Raw genomic sequence first — 27,567 nt, 5'->3', positions numbered from 1 at the left:
GACCACTGCACTGCCAAATCCAAATGAATAGTTTTCGTTCCTTACATTTAAAAAAAAATCAACTGTCGCAATGAATTATATTGAAGGTTGGTATTTTGATGGATGATACAACATAATGAAAAACTCAATTTGACTGAAAAGGTGAAAGGTTTTATTACAGTAAATCCATCCAAATCTCAACAGCTTTCAAAACGCAGGTTAAACATACAAAAACACATCTCACTTCACATAGTTATTTTTTATTATTATTAAATATTTAAAAAGCAGGTCAAGTTATTCACAAATAAAATGCAAACATGCAACACGTTTTGGGGAATGCATAATGAGTGGGACGTCAGAAAAAATATATATAATTATTGACAGCACATGTTTACATTCCTTTTCATTTACACAATATATGACTAAAGCATTATGGTGCACTGCCAAGTTCAATAAGAATAAATGCAACATTAAAAAAAAGTATACAATGTACGTACTTGGAATATAGTATGTCAAATTACTCAGTGAACTGACTCACAACTTTCCCTAAGACATGTGGTTCAAAAGTCTTATGAAAACATCTGAAATATACCTGACTTCCACTGAATACGAAGGTGGTTAGTTGCTGTTAAAACTAAAGTTGAAAATAATGTTCATTGTGGTCATACTAGTCTACACTAAAATGAGCTCCCTTCCCTTATGATGAAGCCATACTGAAACAACCTTGTTTCTGTCACTGAAGCCCCAAATCTGGTGAAAATTAGGCATTTTTGAGTACACCGATCAATTTATCAGAATTCTTAGAATTCATGAAGATAGACAAATTATGACTAGTATGTGACTAACTCACTACTGATTTTCATTTATGATTCTCATGGACCGTAGTGGCTCACTTCATGTAGAGAGGCAATATCGAGTCTTCTAAGCTTTAATTGTTTTTGTAATTAATTTGTAATTGTGTGAATTGTGAGTCTATGGACATACAGTATTATCCATTCCAGAGTCAAATGTCAGTGCAACATATGGAGGAAGGTTAAATAGGAGATACTACGAGCCCTTCAGGGCATTTTCTTATTGCATTCTCATGATTAATATGGTTGATATGTAATAAAAAATAAAATAAACAATAACTTTGAAACAACGTACATAATGGAAGGATCACGGGACCGACCGAAGCTGGCAACATACATAACACTTGCTGACAGATAAAAACACTATCTGTCCACTCCATACTACAACATTTTGTCACATCTAGAATTTTGGATGACTTATTTTTTTCACCCTTTGTCACTGTCCTTGGAAACTTCTGTGATGTTCTGAGCTTGCAACCTGCCCACAGCATTTCACAACAGTCACAATAACACACAGAATGTAGAACAGCAGAGGAATATATATTTTAAAAAACTAGGGTCGTGTTTCTTTGCATGAGGTTGTTTCATGTGCTCAGTCTTCAGGAGAACAAAAAAATAAACAAACCACGAGGGGAAAAAATAAAAATGAGAAACAAATAAAAAATAAAACCTGTAACAAAATTCTCACAAAACAAAAGGGCATGGTGTTGTGGTGGGGCCAGGGCTGTGGCCAGGGGCAAGGACAGGGAGTGATGGCAGTCAGTACTCATCCTGCTGATCATCAGGAACATCCTCTTCATGGACCCCTAGATCCACATCTTCTCCCTCCACCTCTCCTGCACCTTCCTGAAGGGACACAAGCAGTCATAGCAAAATGTCAGGGCCAGAGCCACCATAGATATTTTCAAGTAATTAACAGCACCAGCAACCTAAATCAATTGATCAAACAAACAAAGGCCTGTGATTACAAAGAAAATGAGTTCCTTGAACGATTAGCAAAACATTTGCTATCCAATCCAGTACCAACCTTCTGGAACCTAAAACAAATGTTGCACAACAGCAACCCACACCCAATCGCCTCTGGGAAAATCCTATGAATGATCAATCAATGAAGAGCCAATCAAATACAGCCGACTGACCTGTTCGTCTGCAGAGTACAGAATCTCCATTAGCCGCTCCACGAACTGGGCGCTCTCCTGACCTTGTTCCTGTGCCAACACTTCCACATCCCGCAACTTTCCAAAGTAAAAGTCCCTCTCCTTCTCCACACCCTCAAGTGCAAGTTTTAATGTGTTCACCTGTACACAAAATGAGGCAAAGTAGTATTAGTATTGCACAGATAAGTTGATATTCTTATCATCTATTTGTTTTACTTCACACACCACAATTTTCTTTGTGTGGAAACTGTTTTGTATAATGATGTGCAGTATTAATGATTTTTCCATTGTCAATAAAATACAAAATGGTCAAAGTTGGACAGCGCATCATCTTAAAAATCTAGCTGTAATACACCACTGTTCCTCTGATCCCCAACGGCTTATTACTTGAATCGTTTTCATGTTTAGGGTTTAACAGTAATCTAATCCTATGGAATGATCATTCAATGCAGTTTGTAATTACTTGTCATTTTGGTTTTGCCAAAAACAATACATACACATCCTTCTTACGAATCTAAACAGTGAGTCCAACTTAGATATATTAAATTGTAATGACACTGTTGTAGTAAATTACATATATTAAGTTGTAATTATGCTGTAGTAGTGGCTTTATACCTGGTCGTTGAGCCCTGTGACCTGTGCTTCCAGTTCCCGCTCTCCTTTGGCCGGAGTTGTTGTTGGAGTTGCAACTGGGATTCTTTTCGCTGAAGAGGGTCTGGAGGATGGATGGGGGCTGCAGGGGTTTTGTTTCGGGGTTGTTGCACTTGCCCTGGTGGCTCCTGAACACAAAGATAGGTTAGAAAATGTAAATAATCTGGTCATGCCAGGGTGTTCACACTTGGTCCCTTTCAGCCAATTTGTGTGAACTCAACGCGGTTTGTTAATTTTTTGTTCAGTGTGAACACTGACTTGCCTAGTTGAATAAAGGTACAATTTAAAAAAGGAAGTCAGACCCTCAAAAGAGCCCCCGAAGCGAACCAAACTGAGACCAACAAGAGGTGGTCTGAGTTTGGTTCGCTTGAATTCCGTGGTCCGGTTCCCGTTTTTAGGGCAATGCGAACACAAAGCTTCCCAGGTTCGCTTGTCATTATTACTGCACTACATTAATGCAACACCGTTTCCCCTGCCATAATCCCTCACATTGGTGCTACAAAAGAGAAAAGATGATAAGGTTAGTGGAAGAAAACGTGTGCCGTTTTTGGATATTGATTAGCGATTGTCAAGAACGCACAGAAATTCCAAATTATGTGTGGAGTTTTGTACTGACACGACGTTCAGATTATTTGTTTGCACTATGTGATCTATAGGCTAAGAAAGCTTCATACGCTGTTTATTTTGTTTGTGGGGTTTGAATAATGTGAGAAGACAACATATTTGGCGATAATCACAACATAGGATACAAAATCAAGAGACGTGCTATCCGGGATCGTTGGGACGTCCCAACTCTGACGTTACCCCATGGAAGTTGACATTTAAAATAGTTAAGGGTTAAGTTTAGGATAGGAACGTCCCAAAGAGCCTCGATAGCATTAACCATAAAATCAATGCTAGCTCTTTTTATTTATTTAACTAGGCAAGTCATTCGTAAAGGGCCAGTGGCCTATATTGGGTGTAAAATGTTCAATCACAGCATTATTTAATCTGCAGTATTCTTCTACTATTTATTCTGTTACCAATCATTTTTACATGTTAATATTATCTTCAAATTATAAATCTCATCTTTTAACTAAATGCAATCTATTAGCTTCCAAAAAGTATATCTAGATGTCCAATAACATGATCTGATAGAATGGCTTTGTAAAAACCCAGAGTGCATTGAGTGAATGTTGGAAAAAGTTCTTGGTTCCTTTATAAACATAGCAATGTGAATGCGAAGAGGACTCAGACCAGGTCAAGTGAACTGGCAAAAGAGTTGAGTCCTTATTCAAAGGCAAGGGCAGTGTGAATACAAAGAGAACATAGTTATTTAGCTTTTTATTTTACCCCAGAGTAAAGAGGACTGATATAGGTTAAAGAGGACTATAAGTGAAAACACCCTCAGTCAGTTTCTTAATCTACATAAACAATGTCTGCTGTCCAGAGGGGTGTCCTACAAAACAGGATCAATGAGTTAGCAGGCTAACTTTGATAAACAACCAGAATTAAACAAATGTTCTGGTTCATTAAGAAAGCTAAACTTATGTGTTTTTGGTTGTTGAGTCAGTTAGATCATGCTAATATTTAGGCAAGTTATCTGGCTAACACATTGATCCTGCTTTCTATTAGACCCCTCAGGTAGCTGGTCTTACCTGCAGTGGGGGAGCTGGCTGCGTGGTGTTGGGACTTTTTTGGCAGGTTGAAGATCTGCTCACCGGGGTCAGGTGGGGGGATGGCATCCTGACCCTGTCTGGCCAGAAGTGGGTCATAATCTTTACCGTCATAGTTGGCATCAAAGAACCTCTTAAACCACTGGATGAAGTCAAGGTTGTCCTGAAATCTGGCTTTCACAAGCTTCTCCACAGGAATAATCTTTAAAGAGGAGAAGTGGAAATAAATGATCAAGATAAAATAATTGGGGTAATTGTTTAATAATCTGGACTTCATGTGACATGACAAATTAGAAGAAAAAAAATGAACGTTGTGTGTGTTCTATCTAATATAGCCTTGCCAATGCAACTAACTGTCATTAGCAGCTACGGTAGATCCCATCAGGACACTACTTGACCTCATCCTCTCACCTTGTCCACATTCATTCTCTTGAAAGAGGCCTGCAGCAGCTTGAAGTTATGAATGTACTCATGCTCGAATTTAGCCTGGAACTTAACCTTCTTAAGATGGACGCAGCCAGGGAATAGCAAATCCATGAACTGGCAGTAGGCCGCTCCTAGAAGGGAATGAAGATGTGACAAAAATTACTGCTTGTTTCTCTTCTGATACAAGTGCAAACTAATTCTATTTTTCAGGCATATGCTTGATGGAAGTGTTTCACGGTACTGCCATTAGCAAACCTGTGCACAACACATCCTTTCAATTAAAAGACAGACTAGGTACTAATTCCATGGTCTCATTAGCACACCTTGCGACAGGACTGTGTGTGGTTCAGGAGAGATTGGATTACTTGGGGTAGCCATGGCATGGTAGGCACAGCAAGTGCGCAAACTAATTTTATTAATAGCATAGTCCATCTTCTCTGTCAGAGCAAGATTAGGTTAAGGTTGGGGTTACACCAGGTTTCTTTGATTATACATATTACTATGCCTATTAGAGGGTTATCAGCAGAAGTTGGGCATATAAGAGAGGAAAAGTATGGCCATCTGTTTCTCATCCAATACCTATAGTATCATCCTGGATCTCCCTTCTTATGCTAGGCCTATATCCTGAGGTCCTTGGTTCTGGGAGGAAGCACAGTTTGCAGCAGAGTTAACAGGGTAATTATTCTTACCTGAGGAGAGCTGCTCCACTTTAGTGTAGTTCAGACCGAGAAGATCGTTAACCCAGGCAGTGATATCATGCCTGCTCATAGTCTCCTGGGTTATTGAGGTAGAATATACGTTGACCGCCATCCCCCAACTGCAAAAGACAGGAAGGCATCTCTCAGTCAGTTATAATTCATTTTCTACAAAACATTACCATCTCAAAATAAGGAAAAATTTGTGTCTCTCTTTTACATAATGGTTAGCCAACATTCTTTACACACAATTGTTGACCAACAGATAAAAACCTGCATATAATTTTCAACTACTGCCATTAAACAGAGAGATGCAGTAGCAAAGAGTAAGCAAGGCAGACGACAATACAAACCATCAAAGGGAAACTCACTGATTTGACAGAAAGCAAGTAAACCTAGACATATAACCACAGCTACTAGATACTGTACGAAATTAAGCCACACATATCCCATGTTAGGTCTAGTAATATGATAACATCTTAGTAACGCAAATATAAAGAATGTCCAATTTAACAGCAATGGATACACACTATCAACACTAAACATGCAAATACAATCATAACAGGAGAGGGCTCAAACAAATATGAAAAAAGCATTCAGGAGAGTATTGAATTTGAGAGAAGTTTGAGTATAGTTGTACTACAAAATCTACATGTGATGAGACATTGCATGAGGATAAAAAAAATGTATCTTCATAATGAAGCTGGCTATTGTGAGTGTTAAGAAACATCAATGGAGCAAAGTGAAATGAAAGTGGTGTAAGCTCTCACAGTGCAAAAAAAAGCATGAATAGTATAATGTGTGAAACTGTTGATCACCATAGTGATCACAGTAACTTCAAACATGGTCTTTGACGAGTGTAGCCTACATTATGCAAGAACATTGTAAAGTGCAACAAAATAGGCTTTTCACCACTTTTAGGTATTTGGAATTATTTCATTCTAAATGATGAGGCTGGAGCCCATAATGTCAAAATGTAAGACCCGAGTTGTTATTGCACCATTTCATATTCTCAGATGGGTATCAGAAATAATAAACGGGCCTACTAATGTCTAGTGTTCTATCGCTCCACCATACCAAACACTTAGCTAATAATCTTACATCCCACTGTCACAGATAACAAGGAGGGCAGGCCACTTAGCGGCAGACGGACAATGCATTTCCATTACGGTAACAGCTAACGTTAGGCTACAATTACATCAAGCGCGTAATTTATTCCAATTACCAAATTTGGACTGGAGTTTCGGTTTCGAACTATCCTCTTTCATTGATTGCGCACGGATAAAAAGGACAGCCGTTCGTGTCAACAAAGCGGATGTACTGCTAGCTTTGTTAGCCAGTTAGCTCATTGGCTATACTTGACCTAGACATTAGAGCTTATCATTTGAACAGACTGGTTTTAAAACCATGTCATATAATACAAGGAATAACTAGCACAGAACACACGATTAGGTAGGGTAGGACCAACAAAAATAGTATAGCAGTAGTATATTAACGTTATAGTCAAGACAGTGACTGTGTATGTGATAATGAAGCAAGCTAACGGGGTAGTCTCTTTGACAACGGTCTTATTTCCAACTCGCCACATAATTTGTGCCGTTTTACCACTGTAAATGTCACATATTTCGCTTTGGCAGAATTGTTAACTTGCAGAGGCCTCCTCAAAACGATTTACCCATGGTGAAGAAACAGCACGTACATGTTGGATTTGATAATGACAAGTCAACGAGAAGGCAATACATGCACTATTGCACGAGCCGATTCATTGTAACGGAATCGAAATAGCGCTAGACCGTGGCATGGAAAACATTCAATGCTCGTGAAACAAATGTTCAGGGTTTTGCAGCAACCTTGTGCTCAAAGCCTTGCTATGAAACCACGCCAACTGCGGCATTTGCACTGATTTACCTGTAGGCGCGCTCTCCTCGCACTGTATTTTTTCTGTAAGGAATGCAGTTGGATCCGTCCGTTGGGATGATGTCGTTGTTATTCTCTCCATTTGGGGACAGTGCTTGGGTGGGACCAGGCATTGGGTCTCTAAAATATTGAACAGATTATCTGCTCTCTCTCTATGAAAGGACAATGCAATATAAAGTGACGCACCTCGGGCTCGTTCTCTAGTCTGCTTATTCTTCACAAATCTGTCTCTGGTGACGTCACTGCACCCTAACCAATCACGTGACTGATGGGGTGGCGGTGCGCTTCTTGGAAGGTGGACGGCGAATTCCACTAATAGAAATGAAGGGACATTGGGACCCTTTCTCACTCAAACGCAAAATGTTTGTTTATTTCGTGCCTCGGAGTTGGCCTACTTGTAGACATTTAAATGCCAGGTCTTTATTATAAAATTATGCATCTATTGTGCTTCTTGGTTTTCTATCTTCTCATTATTTGGGCTAGTGAGAATTCTATTGCTTGTTGGATTTAATTTACATAACAATATTAATGGTTATTATATTGTTGAAATGCATGCAGAAGAATAATAGTGGATCTGTGACCGGGACATATGGGACCAATTCTGAACTGGAACTCTAGTTAATTTTTTATTTTGCATACTGGTAAGCAGTTTCATTAATGTTGCACTGAAAACCAACCCTCTTCCAGTGATGGCTAGTGCTGAGCATTAACCAATTTATTTTTATTCTTTTTTTAAACAACTAATTGATTGATGTTGGTTCAATTACTTAAATTCCATTTTGTTCTTTTTTTCCTGTGAGCTCAATGCTTTAGATAACAGGCCAACAGTCTACATAGTTTAGCTCAGAAAATGTGGTAATTAACTACAATGACCATCATCTATTGCACACCTACTTGTCCAGTGTGTTTATTTTATGCCTGCTACATTAAATGGGACAGACACTGAGAAGAGAGAAAAATGCACGATGGAGAGGGATAGTGAGCAGTTGCTTCACGAGGTATCTCTCCCTGAAAATACATTATCCAAGTATTTGATAGTTGGTATTCAGCAGTCATAAAAGTATGCTTTATTTACTTTGAAGAACTACTAAAATAGTGTTGTCAGACAGCATAGGCAGTAGCTCTAGAGATGAGATGACTTGCAATAAAATAAAGTCATTGACAAAACCAAATGCAATATGCAGAACTGAAATATTTTATAAAAGTAATGTGAATAAATGATGGTTAATAAGTGATAAGCAGAAATTGGCAGTCACTACCATCATGGGACTTGTATTAATTGTTTTATTCTGTGTTGTTACAGCATTCAACCACATAATGCATAGCGCATTTCATGTAAAAAAAGCAAAATTGAAACCAAAACCCTGATTTTTTTAGTTTGATAATCGAACCAAAACCGACCTCAAAAGAACTAATCGCTCCGCACTATGGCTTAAAAGGATTGCCTTCTAAAGTGCTGTACTGCAAACACAAGTAGCAGAACAAAAGCCTTTGTTGTTAGCCATACTATAAGGTCACCACTCACCAACCTTGGTCCTGGAGAGCTACTGAGCGTGTGCTGGCTTCCGTTCCAACCCAGCACTAACTCTGATTCAACTACTGGTAATAAATAGATTAGTTGAAACAGAATACCTGTATATAAGCCAGTTTATCAATTAGCTCAACAAACTTGTCATTTATAATATGGACTTGGTCTTTTTACCAAATAGGGCTATATTCTGTATACCACCCCTACCTTGTCACAACCGATTGGCCGATTGGCTCAAATGCATTAAGAAGGAATGAAATTCCACAAATTTAACTTTTAACAAGGCACACCTGTTAATTGAAATGCATTCCAGGTGACTACCTCGTGAAGCTGGTTGAGAGAATGCCAAGAGTGTGCAAAGCTGTCATCAAGGCAAAGGGTGGCTACTTTGAAGAATCTCAAATAACACTTTTTTTGGTTACTACATGATTCCAAATGTGTTATTTAATAGTTTTGATGTCTTCACTATTATTCTACACTGTAGAAAATAGTAAAAATAAAGAAACCTTTGAATGAGTATGTGTCCAAACTTTTGACTGGTACTGTATATGAATGAAATATAAGCCAGCCTGAGTAGTAATCCTCTGACAGTGCACACACTGTTTATTCTTGGTACAACTAGAACACAGTGTACTCCTCTGTGCACTGACTGAATAAATATTCAGTCAGTGCACATATGCCCTCAAGAAAAGCAGGAATGAAAACATTGCCAAAGACACAACATGAAAACGTTCTGATGATTAAACACATAGTTGTTCTCCATCTCAAATCTACACCGGGCAAATATGGATAATGATGACTGCAGAAATCATAACATAAGGAAAAAATGCCAAGTTGAATATGCCATTTCAGATCTCTTTTGCAGCTGCTTAGGGGCATCAGCTGTCTTGGACACCTAGCTGGCTGGTACTGAATTACTGTATTGATTTGCACTGTACCATTGTGGTGTCATGCTGTTGTTGTGTTAAACCCGAGCAGCAGTCAGCACAGTGCACAAATGAAGAAGTTTCTCTCTGGTGGCTGAGACTTGTCAAAGGACTTCATAGCTGAATATCTTTTTTACAAGCATTATCTTGTTTTTTGATATCCACGTTGTTGTAGAGCGTTTTGGTTACCATTTGCAGTCCCCTTTCTCGCGGGAAGTGGTTCAAATGTGCAAAATGTCACATGCTAAAAAGACACACAAACCAAAGTGAAAGTGGAGTAGTGAGTGAAACTTCCAAACTAGTAGGTGGCTAGCTGTCAAACCAAACATTGTTAGCATGCTAGCTAGCTGGCTAATCAATGTATACCGGTAGCTAGCACTACCACGGTAACGTACACTGCTGGACTTAGCAAGCTAGCAATAATTACAAGCCCACTTTGACAGAAACCGGTAGCCAACATATACAGTATTAACCACATTACATCGAGTACAATTCAACAATATACTGAGGTGTACAGCCCGCCATACATGCCCTAAAACATGTTCAATAAGTTTGACAAAAAATTACACATTGCAACCGTAGATTTTTTGACTCACCAGTGAACTCAGATTTCAGGTTATTCGGTGTTCAAAAGCTGCTATTTTCCTGAGTCACCCCACCCTCTTTCCATTCATTGTAGGAGCTGATGACGCCGACAACGTACACATGTTTCATTCGACAAGGAACTAGCGTTGCTGAAGTCGATTGGCTTGATTGTAACATCTGGTGTGATTTCGACCAGTCATAACTTGATGCGTTGCTCATTGAGTACAACTGACACAACTGACAGCTAATGTACGTGGGCATTGAAGTTGCCTCTGCACTCTCCTTTTTAAGTAACATGATAATGTATTCCTGCATTCCTTTTAGTATTACACAATAAGACAATATGCAATGTATACAGAGAAAATGCAGTATGTCATTGAATTTCTTAATTCTTCTTTTTTATATATTACATTTTTTCTTTTAAATTATCCAACTAGTACTTTTGTACTTCAAATGAAGGGTTTCACCTTCAAGGTTCCTATACCACATTGGATATGATAAGACTTATCTTGTTTCCAAATGTGCAAAATCAAGCTCTAAGACAAACAACTTCCATGTGCTTGTTTAAAATGTATAGTGTGAGGCTAGGAAAACCATATATAGATTTTTCTCATCACAAATAAATCTCCTTGGAGAGAGAAGCTGTGGTCCAGAGCAAAGGCTTTCAGACACATTTAGTGGGAATCTATGATTTGAGGCTTGTAAGGAATTTGGTTTCAGGCCAAAAAGTAAACATTCACCAGAGCTGACTTGGTCAACTAATTTAATATCATATCAAAATATGTCAAACAAAACAAATGAGATACTCCCACAAGTGTGTGCAAGACGTAAGGTCCACAGTTCCTTGGTTGAGATCTTATCTACAAACAGTTTCCATTATATGTGTAGGTTAATAAGCAGACTTGCTAGAGATTTGAGTCAAAGAGCATATTTCAGCATTCAGCATTGACTGTGCTTGACTGCAATAAGTGGTCTGCATACTGAGCACCTTGATTTGTTTGTAAGAAGTTAACAGTTTAGCAGTTCAGATTTCCCCTTAGCATTTCCCTTAGCACACAGCAATTATATAAATTATATTGACACCGAGGCCTGTATTCTGGAGCGGAATCGATTTGGAGGTGGAGGGTCCGTCATGGTCTGGGGCGTTTTGTCACAGCATCATCGGACTGAGCTTGTTGTCATTGTAGGCAATCTCAACGCTGTGCGTTACAGGGACGACATCCTCCTCCCTCACGTGGTACCCTTCCTGCAGGCTCATCCTGACATGACCATCCAGCATGACAATGTCTCCAGCCATACTGCTCATTCTGTGCATCATTTCCTGCAAGACAGGAATGTCAGTGTTCTGCCATGGCCAGCGAAGAGCCCAGATCTCAATCCCATTGAGCACGTCTGGGACCTGTTGGATTGGAGGGTGAGGGCTAGGGCCATTCCCCACAGAAATGTCCGGGAACTTGCAGATGCCTCGGTGGAAGAGTGGGGTAACATCTCACAGCAAGAACTAGCAAATCTGGGGCAGTCCATGAGGAGGAGATGCACTGCAGTACTTAATGCATCTGGTGGCCAGACCAGATACTGATTGTTACTTTTGATTTTGACCCCCCCTTTGTTCAGGGACACATTATTCAATTTCTGTTAGTCACATGTTTGTGGAACTTGTTCAGTTTATGTCTCAGTTGTTAAATCTTGTTATGTTCATACAAATATTTACACATGTTAAGTTTGCTGAAAATAAACGCAGTTGACAGTGAGAGAACATTTCTTTTTTTGCTGAGTTTACTTAGCATGTTAGCTAACCCTTTAACCCTTTAACCTAACTCCTAACCCTATAAACTTAAGCCGAACCTAGGCACCTAGCTAACGTTAGCAACAACACATTGGAATTCGTAACATATCATACATTTAGCAAATTCGTAACATATTGTACAAACTGCAATTTGTAATATGTTGTATGAATTACAATTCGTAACATATATCAATTGTAATTTTTGTAAACATATACAAATTGTAATTCATAACATATCATATGAAATGAATGATGGACACCCACAAATGAATACATACCATATGGTGTATCCTGCCTGTTTGGCCCTGTCCGGGGGTATCATCGGATGGGGCCACAGTGTCTCCTGACCCCTCCTGTCTCAGCCTCCAGTATTTATGCTGCAGTAGTTTATGTGTCGGGGGGCTAGGGTCAGTCTTTTTATATCTGGAGTATTTCTCCTGTCTTATCCGGTGTCCTGTGTGAATTTAAGTATGCTCTCTCTAATTCTCTCTTTCTTTCTCTCTTTCTTTCTTTCTCTCTCTCGGAGGACCTGAGCCCTAGGACCATGCCCCAGGACTACCTGGCATGATGACTCCTTGTTGTCCCCAGTCCACCTGGCCGTGCTGCTGCTCCAGTTTCAACTGTTCTGCCTGCGGCTATGGAACCCTGACCTGTTCACTGTGATTACTATTATTTGACCATGCTGGTCATTTATGAACATTTGAACATCTTGGCCATGTTCTGTTATAATCTCCACCCAGCACAGCCAGAAGAGGACTGGCCACCCCTCATAGCCTGCTTCCTCTCTAGGTCTCTTCCTAGGTTTTGGCCTTTCTAGGGAGTTTTCCCTAGCCACCGTGCTTCTACACCTGCATTGCTTGCTGTTTGGGGCTTTAGGCTGGGTTTCTGTACAGCACTTTGATAGACAGTGGGGCAAAAAAGTATTTAGTCAGCCACCAATTGTGCAAGTTCTCCCACTTAAAACTATGAGAGAGATCTGTAATTTTCATCATAGGTACACTTCAACTATGACAGACAAAATGAGAAACAAAATTAAAGAAAATCACATTGTAGGATTTTTAATGAATTTATTTGCAAATTATGGTGGAAAATAAGTATTTGGTCACCTACAAACAAGCAAGATTTCTGGCTCTCACAGACCTGTAACTTCTTCTTTAAGAGGCTCCTCTGTCCTCCACTCGTTACCTGTATTAATGGCACCTGTTTGAACTTGTTATCAGTATAAAAGACACCTGTCCACAACCTCAAACAGTCACACTCCAAACTCCACTATGGCCAAGACCAAAGAGCTGTCAAAGGACACCAGAAACAAAATTGTAGACCTGCACCAGGCTGGGAAGACTGAATCTGCAATAGGTAAGCAGCTTGGTTTGAAGAAATCAACTGTGGGAGCAATTATTAGGAAATGGAAGACATACAAGACCACTGATAATCTCCCTCGATCTGGGGCTCCACGCAAGATCTCACCCCGTGGGGTCAAAATGATCACAAGAACGGTGAGCAAAAATCCCAGAACCACACGGGGGGACCTAGTGAATGACCTGCAGAGAGCTGGGACCAAAGTAACAAAGCCTACCATCAGTAACACACTACGCCGCCAGGGACTCAAATCCTGCAGTGCCAGACGTGTCCCCCTGCTTAAGCCAGTACATGTCCAGGCCCGTCTGAAGTTTGCTAGAGAGCATTTGGATGATCCAGAAGAAGATTGGGAGAATGTCATATGGTCAGATGAAACCAAAATATAACTTTTTGGTAAAAACTCAACTCGTCGTGTTTGGAGGACAAAGAATGCTGAGTTGCATCCAAAGAACACCATACCTACTGTGAAGCATGGGGGTGGAAACATCATGCTTTGGGGATGTTTTTCTGCAAAGGGACCAGGACGACTGATCCGTGTAAAGGAAAGAATGAATGGGGCCATGTATCGTGAGATTTTGAGTGAAAAGCTCCTTCCATCAGCAAGGGCATTGAAGCTGAAACGTGGCTGGGTCTTTCAGCATGACAATGATCCCAAACACACCGCCCGGGCAACGAAGGAGTGACTTCGTAAGAAGCATTTCAAGGTCCTGGAGTGGCCTAGCCAGTCTCCAGATCTCAACCCCATAGAAAATCTTTGGAGGGAGTTGAAAGTCCGTGTTGCCCAGCAACAGCCCCAAAACATCACTGCTCTAGAGGAGATCTGCATGGAGGAATGGGCCAAAATACCAGCAACAGTGTGTGAAAACCTTGTGAAGACTTACAGAAAACGTTTGACATCTGTCATTGCCAACAAAGGGTATATAACAAAGTATTGAGATAAACTTTTGTTATTGACCAAATACTTATTTTCCACCATAATTTGCAAATAAATTCATTAAAAATCCTACAATGTGATTTTCTGGATTTTTTTTCTCATGTTGTCTGTCATAGTTGAAGTGTACCTATGATGAAAATTACAGGCCTCTCTCATCTTTTTAAGTGGAAGAACTTGCACAATTGGTGGCTGACTAAATACTTTTTTGCCCCACTGTATCAGCTGATGTAAGAAGGGCTATATAAATACATTTGATTTGATTTGATATGAAACGTAACACATCATACCAATTGAAGTCCATTTCCCCCTCGTAACTTAGCCTACTGTTCTGACTTGGTGGTGCACCTGTAGTCTATAGCCTGTTCTAGAGAAATGTCATCCTCGAATATTATAAGAGCTTGCATTGTCTTCTTATATGCCCCCTTTATTTATCCTACAGGCCTGACTTGGTGTTCAGGCAGAATACTGTAAGAATAGCCCATGTTCCCATGTTCTGAAATCAGATTTACCAAATTTCTATCAGCATGTTAAATGTGTAACCAGAGGGAAAAAACTCTAGACCACCTTTACTCCACACAGATATGTGTACAAAACTCTCCCTCGCCCTCCATTTGGCAAATCTGACCATAATTCTATCCTCCCAATTCCTGTTTACAAGCAAAAATTAAAGCATGAAGCACCAGTGACTCGGTCAATAAAAAAGTGGTCAGATGAAGCAGATGCTAAGCTACAGGACTGATTTGCTTGCACAGAGTGGAATATGTTCCGGGATTCTTCCGATGGCATTGAGGAGTACACCACATCAGTCACTGGCTTCATCAGTAAGTGCATCGATGACATCGCCCCCAAAGTGAACGTACATACATACCCCAACAAGAAGCCATTGTTATGCTGGTGAATGAGGACCCAAAAGCGACTTAACAGAAACAGAGTCTTTATTCCAGTCTTAAACAAAAACGATACTCCTGGATATTATCTTAGGTAAATACAAAACAGGAAAACTGAAATCCTCTCGTCAGTAGAGAGGAACGACTGGAGACGCGACCACAGACTGCAGGTCGCTTCGGGAAGGCACAGGCCGTAGCTGACATAGACACCTGCTCACACGCAGCATCTGAAGAAGGCAAAAACACGACAGGGCGGAACAAGGACACAGAACAGCAAACATCAAACAAGGATCCGACAAGGACAGAAGCGGAAAACAGAGGGAGAAATAGGGACTCTAATCAGAGGGCAAAATAGGGGACAGGTGTGAAAGAGTAAATGAGGTAGTTAGGAGAATGAGGAACAGCTGGGAGCAGGAACGGAACGATAGAGAGAGAGAGCGAGAGAGGGAGAGAGGGAGGGGGAGAGAGAGGGATAGAAAGAGGGAAAGAACCTAATAAGACCAGCAGAGGGAAACGAATAGAAGGGAAGCACAGGGACAAGACATGATAATCAATGACAAAACATGACAGCCATGGATTACAGGCCATATCTACACTGAGCTAAAGGCTAGAGCTGCCGCTTTCAAGGAGCGGGACTCTAACCCAGAAGCTTATAAATAATCCCGCTATGCCCTCCGACAAATCATCAAACAGGCAAGCATCAATACAGGACTAAGATCGAATCGTACTACACCGGCTTTGACGCTCGTTGGATGTGGCAGGGCTTGCAAACCATTACAGACTACAAAGGGAAGCACAGCAGAGAGCTGCCCAGTGACACGAGCATACCAGACGAGCTAAACTACTTCTATGCTCGCATCGAGGCAAATAACACTGAAACATGCATGAGAGCACCAGCTGTTCCGGAGAGCTGTGTGATCACGCTCTCCACAGTCGATGTGAGTAAGACCCTAAACAGGTCAACATTCACAAGAACGCAGGGCCAGACAGATTACCAGGACGTGTACTGCGAGCATGCGCTGACCAACTGGCAAGTGTCTTTCTTTACTGACATTTTCAACCTCTCCCTGTCCAAGTCTGTAATATTAACATGTTTTAAGCAGACCAACATAGTCCCTATGCCCAAGAACACTAAGGTAACCTGCCTAAATGACTACTGACCCGTAGCACTCACGTCTGTAGCCATGAAGTGCTTTGAAAGGCTGGTCATAGCTCACATCAACACCATTATCCCAGAAACATTAGACCCACTCCAATTTGCAGATCCACAGATGATGCAATCTCTATTGCACTCCACACTGCCCTTTCCCACCTGGACAAAAGGAACACATATGTAAGGATGCTATTCATTACAGCTCAGCGTTCAACACCATAGTGCCCTCAAAGCTCATCAATAAGCTAAGGACCCTGTGACTTAACACCTCCCTCTGCAACTGGATCCTGGACTGCCTGATGGGCCATACCTAGGAGCTAAGGGCAGGTAACAACACATCCGCCACGCTGATCCTCAACACAGGGGCCCCTCCGGGGTGTGTGCTCAGTCCCCTCCTGTACTCCCTGTTCACTCATGACTGCATGGCCAGGCACGACTCCAACACCATCATTAAGTTTGCCAATGATGCAACAGTGGTAGGCCTGATCACCTACAGCGACGAGACAGCCTATAGGGAGGAGGTCAGAGACCTGGCTGTGTGGGGCCAGGACAACAGCCTCTCCCTCAACCTGATCAAGACAAAGGAGATTATTGTGGACTACAAGAAAAAGAGGACCGAGCACGCCCCCATTCTCATCGACAGGGCTGTAGTGGAGCAGGTTGAGAGCTTGGAGTTCCTTGGTGTCCACATCACCAACAAACTAACATGGTCCCAGCACACCAAGACAGTCGTGAAGAGGGCACGACGCAACCTATTCCCCTCAGGAGACTGAAAAGATTTGGCATGGGTCCTCAGATCCTCAAAAGGTTCTACAGCTGCACCATCGAAGGCATCCTGACTGGTTGCATCACTGCCTTGTATGGCAACTGCTCGGCCTCCAACCGCAAGGCACTACAGAGGGTAGTGCGTACGGCCCAGTTCATCACTGAGGTCTATCTTCCTGCCATCCAGGACCTCTATACCCGGCGGTGTCAGAGGAAGGCCCTAAAAATGGTCAAAGACCCCAGTCACCGTAGTCATAGACTGCTCTCTCTGCTACTGCACGGCAAGCAGTGCCGGAGCACCAAGTCTTGGTCCAAGAGGCTTCTAAACAGCTTCTATCCCCAAGCCATAAGACTCATGAACATCTAATCGAATTGCTACCCAGACTACTTGCATTGCCCCCCCCCCCCCCCCCCCCCCCCCCCCTCTTTTACGCCGCTGCTACTCTCTGTTATTATCTATGCATAGTCACTTTAATAACTCTACCTACATGTACATATTACCTCAACTACCTGGACTAACCGGTGCCCCCGCACATTGACTCTGTACCGGTACCCCCTGTATATAGTCTCGCTATTGTTATTTCACTGCTGCTCTTTAATTACCTGTTCCTTTTATTTCTTATTCTTATTCATATTTTTTAAACTGCATTGTTGGTTAACGGCTTGTAAATAAGCATTTCACTGTAAGGTCTACTGTTATATTCAGCGCATGTGACTAATAACATTTTATTTGATTTGAATTCTGTCGCTGTACATTTCAAAAGTGCTGAACGTATAGTTATTGACTATGTCCGTCCTAGCTCGCTCATTAATGTCTTAATGGAAATTACAGATTACCTCTTATTTGCTCGTCATCCCCTTATGCCATAGTTTTTACATCTCAATTGTCAGTAGAAACCACATTTGTTTAAGCAAGTCAGCCATATCAGCTATGTTTTTTTCAAAAGGCAGTAAATTAGGCTGAATTAACTGTTTCGCTGCCAGACAAGGCTCCGCTGATAGTCAAGTGAAGAAGTGGTAAGGATTAATTCAAAGGTGCTGAAAAGAAAGCTTTGCTGTTGGGGCAGCTTTATGTAGGCCCTAACAGTTTGTGGGTATCATTTGTCACCATTATAGTGCAATGAATGTATTGTTCAGTGTTGTGTTGTGTAATGGCTTAGCTGGCATGCATCTAAAAAAAATTGGGGGAGTTTGCCCCACCAAGATTTACATGCTAAAATTGCTACTGGTTAGGGTAAGGGTTAAGGTTAGGGTTAGGATTTAGGGTAGGTACGTCCCAAGGATTGTAGATAACACTAACATGACCTCCGATATAAACAGAGAGGAAGAGGAAGAGGAAGAGAGGCCCAACTCTGGGTAAAATCTGTCTCCCTCCAGCAGGCGACTCGTTGTTTCGGCCAAGCAAGGAGTATGTATGGCTTATTTGCTACATGATATTTATTTGATTGAATAGAAGTTTCGTAATGCTTAAATTGTTGCTAGTGTACTAATATAAGTAGGACACGTGATGTCCCGGAAAGTTTGATTAACATCCCTTTATGTGGGAGTTGTCTAGAGATGGCTATGCATATTCATGGTATGAGGCTAGTAGCATAGCATCTCTCTCCATTGAATACAGGCGGTTGATGTCAACTACTCTCATTGAATATTCAAAAAAGGGAGGTGAGACATGCATCTTGTCAGTATGTCCATAATCTTCAATAGAAAGTGTTTTTTTCTCAAAGTCTCCGGGATGTCACGTGTCCTACTTATATCAGTACACGCATAACAACCTAAGCATTAGAAAAAGTATATTCAAGCAAATAAGCCATTACATTTTTTTTAACCAAATTTGACACCCTCATTGACCTCCATACATAATCTCCTCACTTGGTGAGCTAACCCTAACCCTTTTTATAACCTTAACCTAATTCTCCTAACTTGCTAGGTAAGTAAGTACTTCTAACCTGCTACAAAAAGTCAAATCTGACTAAACCTGTATCCCATCTGGTTAAAATCCTGTTGGTCTCTCGTGGCAGACAATATTTGGTTCTGGGGGCTGAGATACTTGTTAAAAAAAATGTTTGTCCCTCTTTGGGTCTTGTCATTAAACCCACGTAACGGAGAGGCGTGGTTGACATGTCATGCCCTGACCATAGAGAGCACTTGTTTCTCAATGGTGTAGTAGGTCAGGGTGTGACTAGGGGGTATTCTAGTATAATATTGTTGTGTTCTAGTCTATGTTGGTGTTTTGTATTATTCCCAATTAGAGGCAGCTGGTAATCGTTGTAGCTATTTTTCCCACCTGTGTTTGTGGGATATTGTTTTGTGTTTGTGCATGTGCACCACGTAGTCACGTTTAGTTGTTCGTGTATTAATATGTTTTGTTTAAGTTTCTCTTTTTGAATTAAATATGTGGAACTCAACATCCGCTGCGCCTTGGTCCTGTTCTTACGACAGCCGTGACATGACAAGATGGCAGGTACGTCCCCGAATGGTTGTCGGACTTGGGGATGGAGTCAGAGGAACCCATAGAGGTCGGTAAGAAGGCAGGCAGGAAATAATAAAAAAAGACTATGGTCCATATTAAGAATAAATATGGAGTCCTGCAGAAAGAAATTTAACATGACAAGAGTGAGAATGAATTAACTATGGTGCCAGGTGCAGTGAAGACCGCCAAGTTCGAGCCTCGTCCTTATGGTGATAAAGATGTTTTTTGCCCAGTGCGAGTGAGATTTTTGGAGAATATGGATCCTTGCCTTCTGGCTGATCCATATGTGGTGTCAGGTTGGGTGGAGAAGAGGTTGGGCAATGTTGGGTCAGTGAAAGTGACTCGAAGTTGAATCATGTGGAATTTTTGCATTTCTGCCATCCAGAGGGAGCAAAACATTTGGGATTTTCTACACAATGCTTCTTATAAAAAAGAAGTGACGCAGTCAGTCTCTCCTCAACTCTTAGCCAAGACAGACTGGCATGCATCATATTTATATCAGCCCTCTGATTACAATGAAGAGCAAGACATGCTGCTCTGTTCGGGCCAGCTGCAGCTTAACTAGGACAGACCTCTCCCCATCTTTACAACCATTGAATCTATATGTTTGACCATGACAGTTTACAATCTAAGGTAACACCAAGTAATTAAGTCTCTTCAACTTGTTCAACAGCCACACCATTCATTACCAGATTCAGCTGAGGTCTAGAACTTAGGGAATGATTTGTACCAAATACAATTCTCTTAGTTTTAGAGATGTTCAGGACCAGTTTATTACTGGCCACCCATTCCAAAACAGATTGCAACTCTTTGTTAAGGGTTTCGGCGACTTTATTAGTTGTGGTTGCTGATGCGTATTTGGTTAAATCATCAGCATACATGGACACACGTGCTTTGTTCAATGCCAGTGGCAGGTCATTGGTAAAAATAGAAAAGAGTAGAGGGCCTAGAGAGCTGCCCTGCGGTACTCCACACTTTACATGTTTGACATTAGAGAAGCTTCCATTAAAGAAAACCCTTTGAATTCTATTAGATAGATAGCTCTGAATCCACAATATGGCAGAAGTTGAAAAGCCATAACACATACATTTTTTTCAACAACAGGTTATGGTCAATAATATCAAAGGGTGCACTGAAATCTAACAGTACACCTCCCATAATCTTCTTATTATCAATTTATTTCAACCAATTATCAGTCATTTGTGACAGTGCTGTACATGTTGAGTGCCCTTCTCTATAACCATGCTGAAAGTCTGTTGTTAATTTGTTTACAGAGAAAGAAAAATAAATCCAACAGTTTGCTAAGAGCTGGTAGTAAGCTTATAGGTCTGCTGTTAAAACCAGTAAAGGCCTCTTTACCACTCTTGGGTAGGAATTACGTTGGCTCCCTCCAGGCATGAGGACAAAGACTTTCCTCTAGGCTCAGATTAAAGATATGACTGATAGGAGTGGCTATAGAGTCAGCTACCATCCTCAGTAGATTTCCATCTAAATTGTCAATGCCAGGTTTGTCATTATTGTTCGATAACAATAATTTTTCCACCTATCCCACACTAACTTTACAAAAGTCAAACTTGCAATGCTTTTCTTTCTTATTTGTTTTTCTATGCATGAATACGAAGGCTCACTGTTCATTGTTGGAATTTCCTGCCTAAGTTTGCCCACTTGAAGTAATCATTAAAATAATTGGCAACATCAAATGGTTTTGTGATGAATAAGCCATCTGATTCGATGAAAGATGGAGTTGAATTAGTCTTTCTGATCATAATTTAATTGAAATACGCAAAATTTTTCCCAGCATTCCTTATATCATTGATCTTGGCTTCATAATACAGTTTCTTGTTCTTTTTGTTGAGTTTAGTCACATAATTTCTCGATTTGCAGTAAGTCAGCTAGTCAGATGTGCAGCCAGACTTATTAGCCACTCTTCTTACCCCATCTCTTTCCACAATACCGTTTTTTAATTCCTCATCAATCCATGGAGCGTTAACAGTTCTAACAGTCAGTTTCTTAATAGGTGCATGTTTATCAATAATTGGAAGAAGCAAATTCATCAAGTGCAGCGTCTGGATGCTCCTTATTAATCACATTAGACCAACAAATATTTTTAACATCATCCATGTAAGAGTCACAGCAAAATTGACTGGGGACAAGAACTGTGACATGTTTTTCTCTCCTGAGCAGGGCGCCTCTGTTGAAAGGAGTGATAACTGGACTGGCATTAAGTGTTGAGGAGGGTTTGTTGAAGATGAAGTTGAAGATTCCCGGTGTCTGTGACGACCACCGTTTGGTGCGACACAGACCCGGTGGAGAGTGTGGTGAAACAGAGAAGACACTGCCTGTACTACTGAATTTTGATGCAGAGTTTTTACCAGATAAAGTCAAGTTAGGATGTGCGAGTTATCCCGTGAGAGCTTTTGTCCCAAACCCATTAAGGTGTTTTAGATGTCAAGCTTATGGTGTTGGCAGCAGTCTGTAGGAGGGAAATTTCTAGATGTGAGAAGTGTGCAGGAGGACATGAGGCAAAGGAATTTGTAGTAACGGTGGAAAAAGTTGTGTGTAAACTGTAGGGTTACGCATGGTGTTGGAGATCAGAGGTGTCTGGTGAGACAAAGACATGTTGAGGTTACTAGGATCAAAGTAGTGCAGAAGGTGTCGAATGCTGAGGCAGTGATGAGAGTAGTAGAGGAAAATGGGTCCAGGGTGAGAGATCCTAAGAGGATCCCCTGTGAGTAGGCAGAGGTCAATAGAGAGTGATAGGAATAAAATATGCTTCAGTAAGGTTGGTATTTTTGGCGTTCATGGCCATGGTTGTCAACTGTACAGCAGGAATGGAACATAAATCACAGAGGATAGATGTTGTGATGGCCGCTGCGGAGAAGTACTTGGGTGTATGAGATTTTACTGCAGAAGAGTTACAAGGTGTTTTGAATGATAGTGTCCCGTCCTCCCAGGCTGTTGGCCTGATGTAGGATCAGATAGAGCCAAAGTAGTGGAATAGTGATGAGGTTTTAATGGGTGTAGGGTTAGTTGGTAGGGCAACTTTTTCACAAAGTGTAATGAATTCATTCTCCAGAATATTAGTCTGATATACAGCCAAGAAAGCAGGCGGAGTGATGCACCTATAACATTTGTTTGCGGACAGCCATAATACCAAAGAAGAAGATACTTGTTGAACAGCAGGGGGCACTCAAGTCCTACCTAGAGGGAGGAAGACAGAACAATAGAGTGGCATGTCAGGCAATAGCAGGAGAGCAGAAACAGAGGACAGAGCAGGCAAAGTAATGAAACGATGGTGTCAGTTTCATAAATAAGTTAGGAGCAAGAAAGCATGAAATGTCATTAGCATTTAAGATTACCTTGGCTGAAATGCTTCGGCAAAGGCCTTTTCTTTGGCCCAAGGGGTTATTTGACATACTTTCAAACGTTCAGTACCCAGCTGCTGCGTGCAATTTTTCTCTGATATAAATTCTTAGGGAATCATGTCAACTTGAAGGCTACTTCTGAATTCGACAGAGACCCTATCTTACTGACAGTAGCCAAGGGATACACCTACAGTTTGTGTGAGGTTATACACAAGTAGTGATCTTATCTAGCAATGGTTGTCTGCTCTTTTGTTCTAACTGGGAGGGTGTGTGATGAATTAAATGCAGTGAGCTGGGAGCATTGAACTAGTGACAGATAATAAATTGTGGGGCAGTAAAGCAAACCTATTGGAATTCATAGTGCTATCCTGGAATCCAAACGGATTTTCTCAGTTTCATCATTGTTTCAAACAGATATCAGTTTGGACTCCAGGCTATGCAGGTGCCTTTTATAAGTGATGGATAAAAAGAAGAGAAAGAGCTCATAGGCAACAACATTATCATGTTGTGTCAATTCTTTATTATGCATCATCACCACCATGCAAAATCACTTATACGAACTAGCTTGAAAATCATACTAGATATATTTCACACATTTATTGGCTTGCACCACATATTTTAAAGTAACTGGGTAACATTTGCACACAATGAGCTTGGTTACCAAGTGTGTGACTGTGAGTGTCTTTGAGTGTATGTTGCTGAGAGATTTGTGTGTGAGTGAGTATAAGAACGCTAATAATTTGTCAGAACATTTAAATGACAATGCAATTTCAAAATCTATGGTAAAACAGAGGATATTGATTCTAAAACATGGTAAACAAACAATGTCCTCTGTTCTTGCAAGTGTAAACCTTAGAATCTGGAGTGTTATGAACAATGTTGTCCGTTATACAGTGAGGGAAAAAAGTATTTGATCCCCTGCTGATTTTGTAAGTTTGCCCACTGACAAGGAAATTATGAGTCTATAATTTTAATGATAGGTTTATTTGAACAGAGACAGAATGACAACAAAAAAATCCAGAAAAACACATGTCAAAAATGTTATAAATTGATTTGCATTTTAATGAGGGAAATAAGTATTTCACCCCCTCTCAATCAGAAAGATTTCTGGCTCCCATGTGTCTTTTTATACAGGTAACGGGCTGAGATTAGGAGCACACTCTTAAAGGGAGTGCTCCTAATCTCAGTTTGTTACCTGTATAAAAGACACCTGTCCACAGAAGCAATCAATCAATCAGATTCCAAACTCTCCACCATGGCTAAGACCAAAGAGCTCTCCAAGGATGTCAGGGACAAGATTGTAGACCTACACAAGGCTGGAATGGGCTACAAGACCATCGCCAAGCAGCTTGGTGAGAAGGTGACAACAGTTGGTGCGATTATTCGCAAATGGAAGAAACACAAAATAACTGTCAATCTCCCTCGGCCTGGGGGTCCATGCAAGATCTCACCTCGTGGATTTGCAATGATCATGAGAACGGTGAGGAATCAGCCCAGAACTACACGGGAGGATCTTGTCAATGATCTCAAGGCAGCTGGGACCATAGTCACCAAGAAAACAATTGGTAACACATTACGCCGTGAAGGACTGAAATCCTGCAGCGCCCGCAAGGTCCCCCTGCTCAAGAATGCACATATACATGCCCGTCTGACGTTTGCTAATGAGCATCTGAATGATTCAGAGAACAACTGGGTGAAAGTGTTGTGGTCAGATGAGACCAAAATGGAGCTCTTTGGCATCAACTCAACTCACCGTGTTTGGAGGAGGAATGCTGCCTATGACCCCAAGAACACCATCCCCACCGTCAAACATGGAGGTGGAAACATTATGCTTTGGGGGTGTTTTTCTGCTAAGGGGACAGGATAATTTCACTGCATCGAAGGGACGATGGACGGGGCCATGTACCGTCAAATCTTGAGTGAGAACCTCCTTCCCTCATCCAGGGCATTGAAAATGGGTCGTGGATGGGTATTCCAGCATGTCAATGACCCAAAACACACGGAGTGGCTCAAGAAGAAGCACATTAAGGTCCTGGAGTGGCCTAGCCAGTCTCCAGACCTTAATCCCATAGAAAATCTGTGGAGGGAGCTGAAGGTTCGAGTTGCCAAACGTCAGCCTCGAAACCTTAATGACTTGGAGAAGATCTGCAAAGAGGAGTGGGACAAAATCCCTCCTGAGATGTGTGCAAACCTGGTGGCCAACTACAAGAAACGTCTGACCTCTGTGATTGCCAACAAGGGCTTTGCCACCAAGTACTAAGTCATGTTTTGCAGAGGGGTCAAATACTTATTTCCCTCATTAAAATGCAAATCAATTTATAACATTTTTGACATGCGTTTTGGGGATTTTTTTGTTGTTATTCTGTCTCTCACTGTTCAAATAAACCTACCATTAAAATTAGAGACTAATCATTTCTTTGTCAGTGGGCAAACGTACAAAATCAGCAGGGGATCAAATACTTTTTTCCCTCACTGTATGTACTGTACTGTCCATTCTATGTACTGTCTACGTACTGTACTCCCTACTCCAATTTAATTTATGTCGTCACATCTTCAAATCTCAAGCAGCTATTAATAAAATAAACTCAACTATAACTCTTAATCAATGTATAGCTATTAGTTAACAAAATCCTTCAGTAGACAATATCACTTTCCAGCATTAGATGTATCATAGGTTCAGCTTCTTTGTCTTTTACTGTCTCATTCTCTTAGTATCGCCTAACGGCTTAATACTCCAGCAGGAATTAAATAAAATTTGCAATGTGGCAAACACAACATGCAGAAGAAGGCAAATAACATTGTTCCTCTGCTGCAAAGTTGTATTACGTAATACAGTACTATTAACTACTAGGCAATACTTGTGGGTGAAATAAACAAAGTGATTTTGACAGTGAAAGTAAATTTATCAGTGGCTGGAACAATGTTAGCTACAGTACATGCTGCATTGATGGTCTGACTGTACCCCATCCAAAGGTGAGCTAGGCTAACCAGCTAAGGCAAATAAAATAAACTATCTGACAAGCCACTCTTTCAATAGGTCAATCAAAAAGCTAAACGGTCAAACAACAAATACAAAAGCGATACAACACCAGTATCATTCGACTGATGGGCCAACCAGGTCATAGCGTCAGACATACTGTAGCTACCCTCTGGGTTATAGACAGTTGTGCCTCAGTTTACACATATACCAAGTTTACTATTTGGTTTAAAAAGCAATCTCACCAGCAATACAAATACAGCAGGAGTGTCAAACATACGGCCCGCAGGTCGGAGGGTGTCCAATCAGGCCCGTGGGTGGTTTGAGTAAAAATATACTTTAAAATGAAAAAAAGGACTAAAATCTAAGCAAAACTGGGTAGAAATTATATTGGACCTATACTCATACAGTTTCTTGACAGTCCAGCTTGCTAATAAACACTAAACAGTCAGAGAGCATAGAAAATTCCCAAAATGATGGATAGAGGACAATTTTTTGCAAATTTAGACAGCAAGGAAATATTTTAAACAATTCAGTGCGACCCTCGTTGAAGACCGAATGTGGCCCCAGGGAAAATTGAACTACAGCATATACTTGCACAATTCTTCAACAACTCATACCCAAAAATAATATGATTAAAAATCAAATAATTCTCAACAAAGTTATTTGATTTTATGGCACCGGTGGTATAATAGACAGCTGTTTTGTTTAATAATCCCTCCATATCGGTTCACAGTATTCACTTAAAAATGCTGTTGGTTTAAAAAATAGATCTTTACATAATATAACTATGTATTCTATTGTTGGATTTAGCAGTGTCATAACTTTGATCCTTCCTCCTTGTCACTTCTTTTTTAGCTCGTCTTGCATGCATGTGGACCATCATCTCTTCACAGCCTTCTCTATATGCCTTCTCTTCTCATCCATCTTCCAGTGTTTTTCTACTTTTGTGGCTTTTCATATTGCTTACCTGTTGAGAGGACAGGGAGTTAAATACTCTGCCCATTTGTACTGGAATATAGCGTAGTGAGAAAAAATACATTTCAGGCAGTGAATCAAATAGACACAGAAGAGGAATAGTTATTATTTTTGCGCAGTGAACATCAAATGGTAAGAACATGTCAAATAAATGAATTAGTCTTCTTACCAGGAGACTTGTTAAACAAGGTCATTGCTGCAAAGTCACCTGTACCGCACCAAGAAAACAACCAAAATTAAGAGAGAATAATTCAAGGAATTTGTAAGGAATGTGTTTTGAAATGCACTTATTTTCCATAATAATAACTCAAACCATAGGTCACCATATGGGTTTTCTCTTGCTCCCGTCTGTGTTTTAGTAGTTCCCCCATCTTCAGCTCATCCTCCAGCACCTGAACCAAGTCGTTCTCATAGCACTCCTCCTCAACTCCACCAGGGTTCCTGCCACCAACACTATGGAGGTAAATCCAACATTACCATACTGCAATCTTCTGTATATGATTTTGAGCTTTTATAGAGATTC

The 27,567-nt window shown here is 40.8% G+C and overlaps 1 protein-coding gene and 1 long non-coding RNA gene across 5 annotated transcripts; both read right to left on the bottom strand.

Annotated features, from left to right (window-relative positions):
• Positions 1–128: 128 nt before the first annotated feature.
• Positions 129–10,472, bottom strand: LOC120055962 (microtubule-associated protein RP/EB family member 2-like). 4 transcript variants are annotated; one of them, XM_039004044.1, is made up of 8 exons: positions 10,382–10,472; positions 9,798–10,029; positions 5,409–5,536; positions 4,705–4,850; positions 4,276–4,495; positions 2,603–2,766; positions 1,970–2,128; positions 129–1,676 (listed from the first exon to the last, which is right to left on the bottom strand). In XM_039004044.1, exons 2-8 carry the CDS (start codon positions 9,809–9,811, stop codon positions 1,590–1,592), a joined length of 918 nt encoding a protein of 305 aa, XP_038859972.1. In that variant the 5' UTR covers positions 9,812–10,029; positions 10,382–10,472; the 3' UTR covers positions 129–1,589. The 4 variants fall into 4 exon arrangements, with proteins under 4 accessions (XP_038859972.1, XP_038859973.1, XP_038859971.1 ...); XM_039004045.1 differs by lacking the exon at positions 9,798–10,029 and having other exon boundaries at positions 10,382–10,469; XM_039004043.1 differs by lacking the exons at positions 9,798–10,029; positions 10,382–10,472 and adding an exon at positions 7,323–7,560.
• A 15,051-nt stretch (positions 10,473–25,523) lies between these two features.
• On the bottom strand, positions 25,524–27,489 carry LOC120055586. Its single transcript, XR_005477703.1, has 3 exons — positions 27,368–27,489; positions 27,214–27,252; positions 25,524–27,036 (listed from the first exon to the last, which is right to left on the bottom strand). It is a non-coding gene; the product is annotated as an uncharacterized LOC120055586 (long non-coding RNA).
• Positions 27,490–27,567: the final 78 nt, after the last annotated feature.

This window comes from Salvelinus namaycush, chromosome 11, assembly GCF_016432855.1.
Source record: "Salvelinus namaycush isolate Seneca chromosome 11, SaNama_1.0, whole genome shotgun sequence".
NCBI classification, from domain to species: Eukaryota; Metazoa; Chordata; class Actinopteri; order Salmoniformes; family Salmonidae; genus Salvelinus; species Salvelinus namaycush.
The sequence above is the reverse complement of the archived record's forward strand: the minus strand, read 5'-3'. Positions and strand labels throughout refer to the sequence as shown.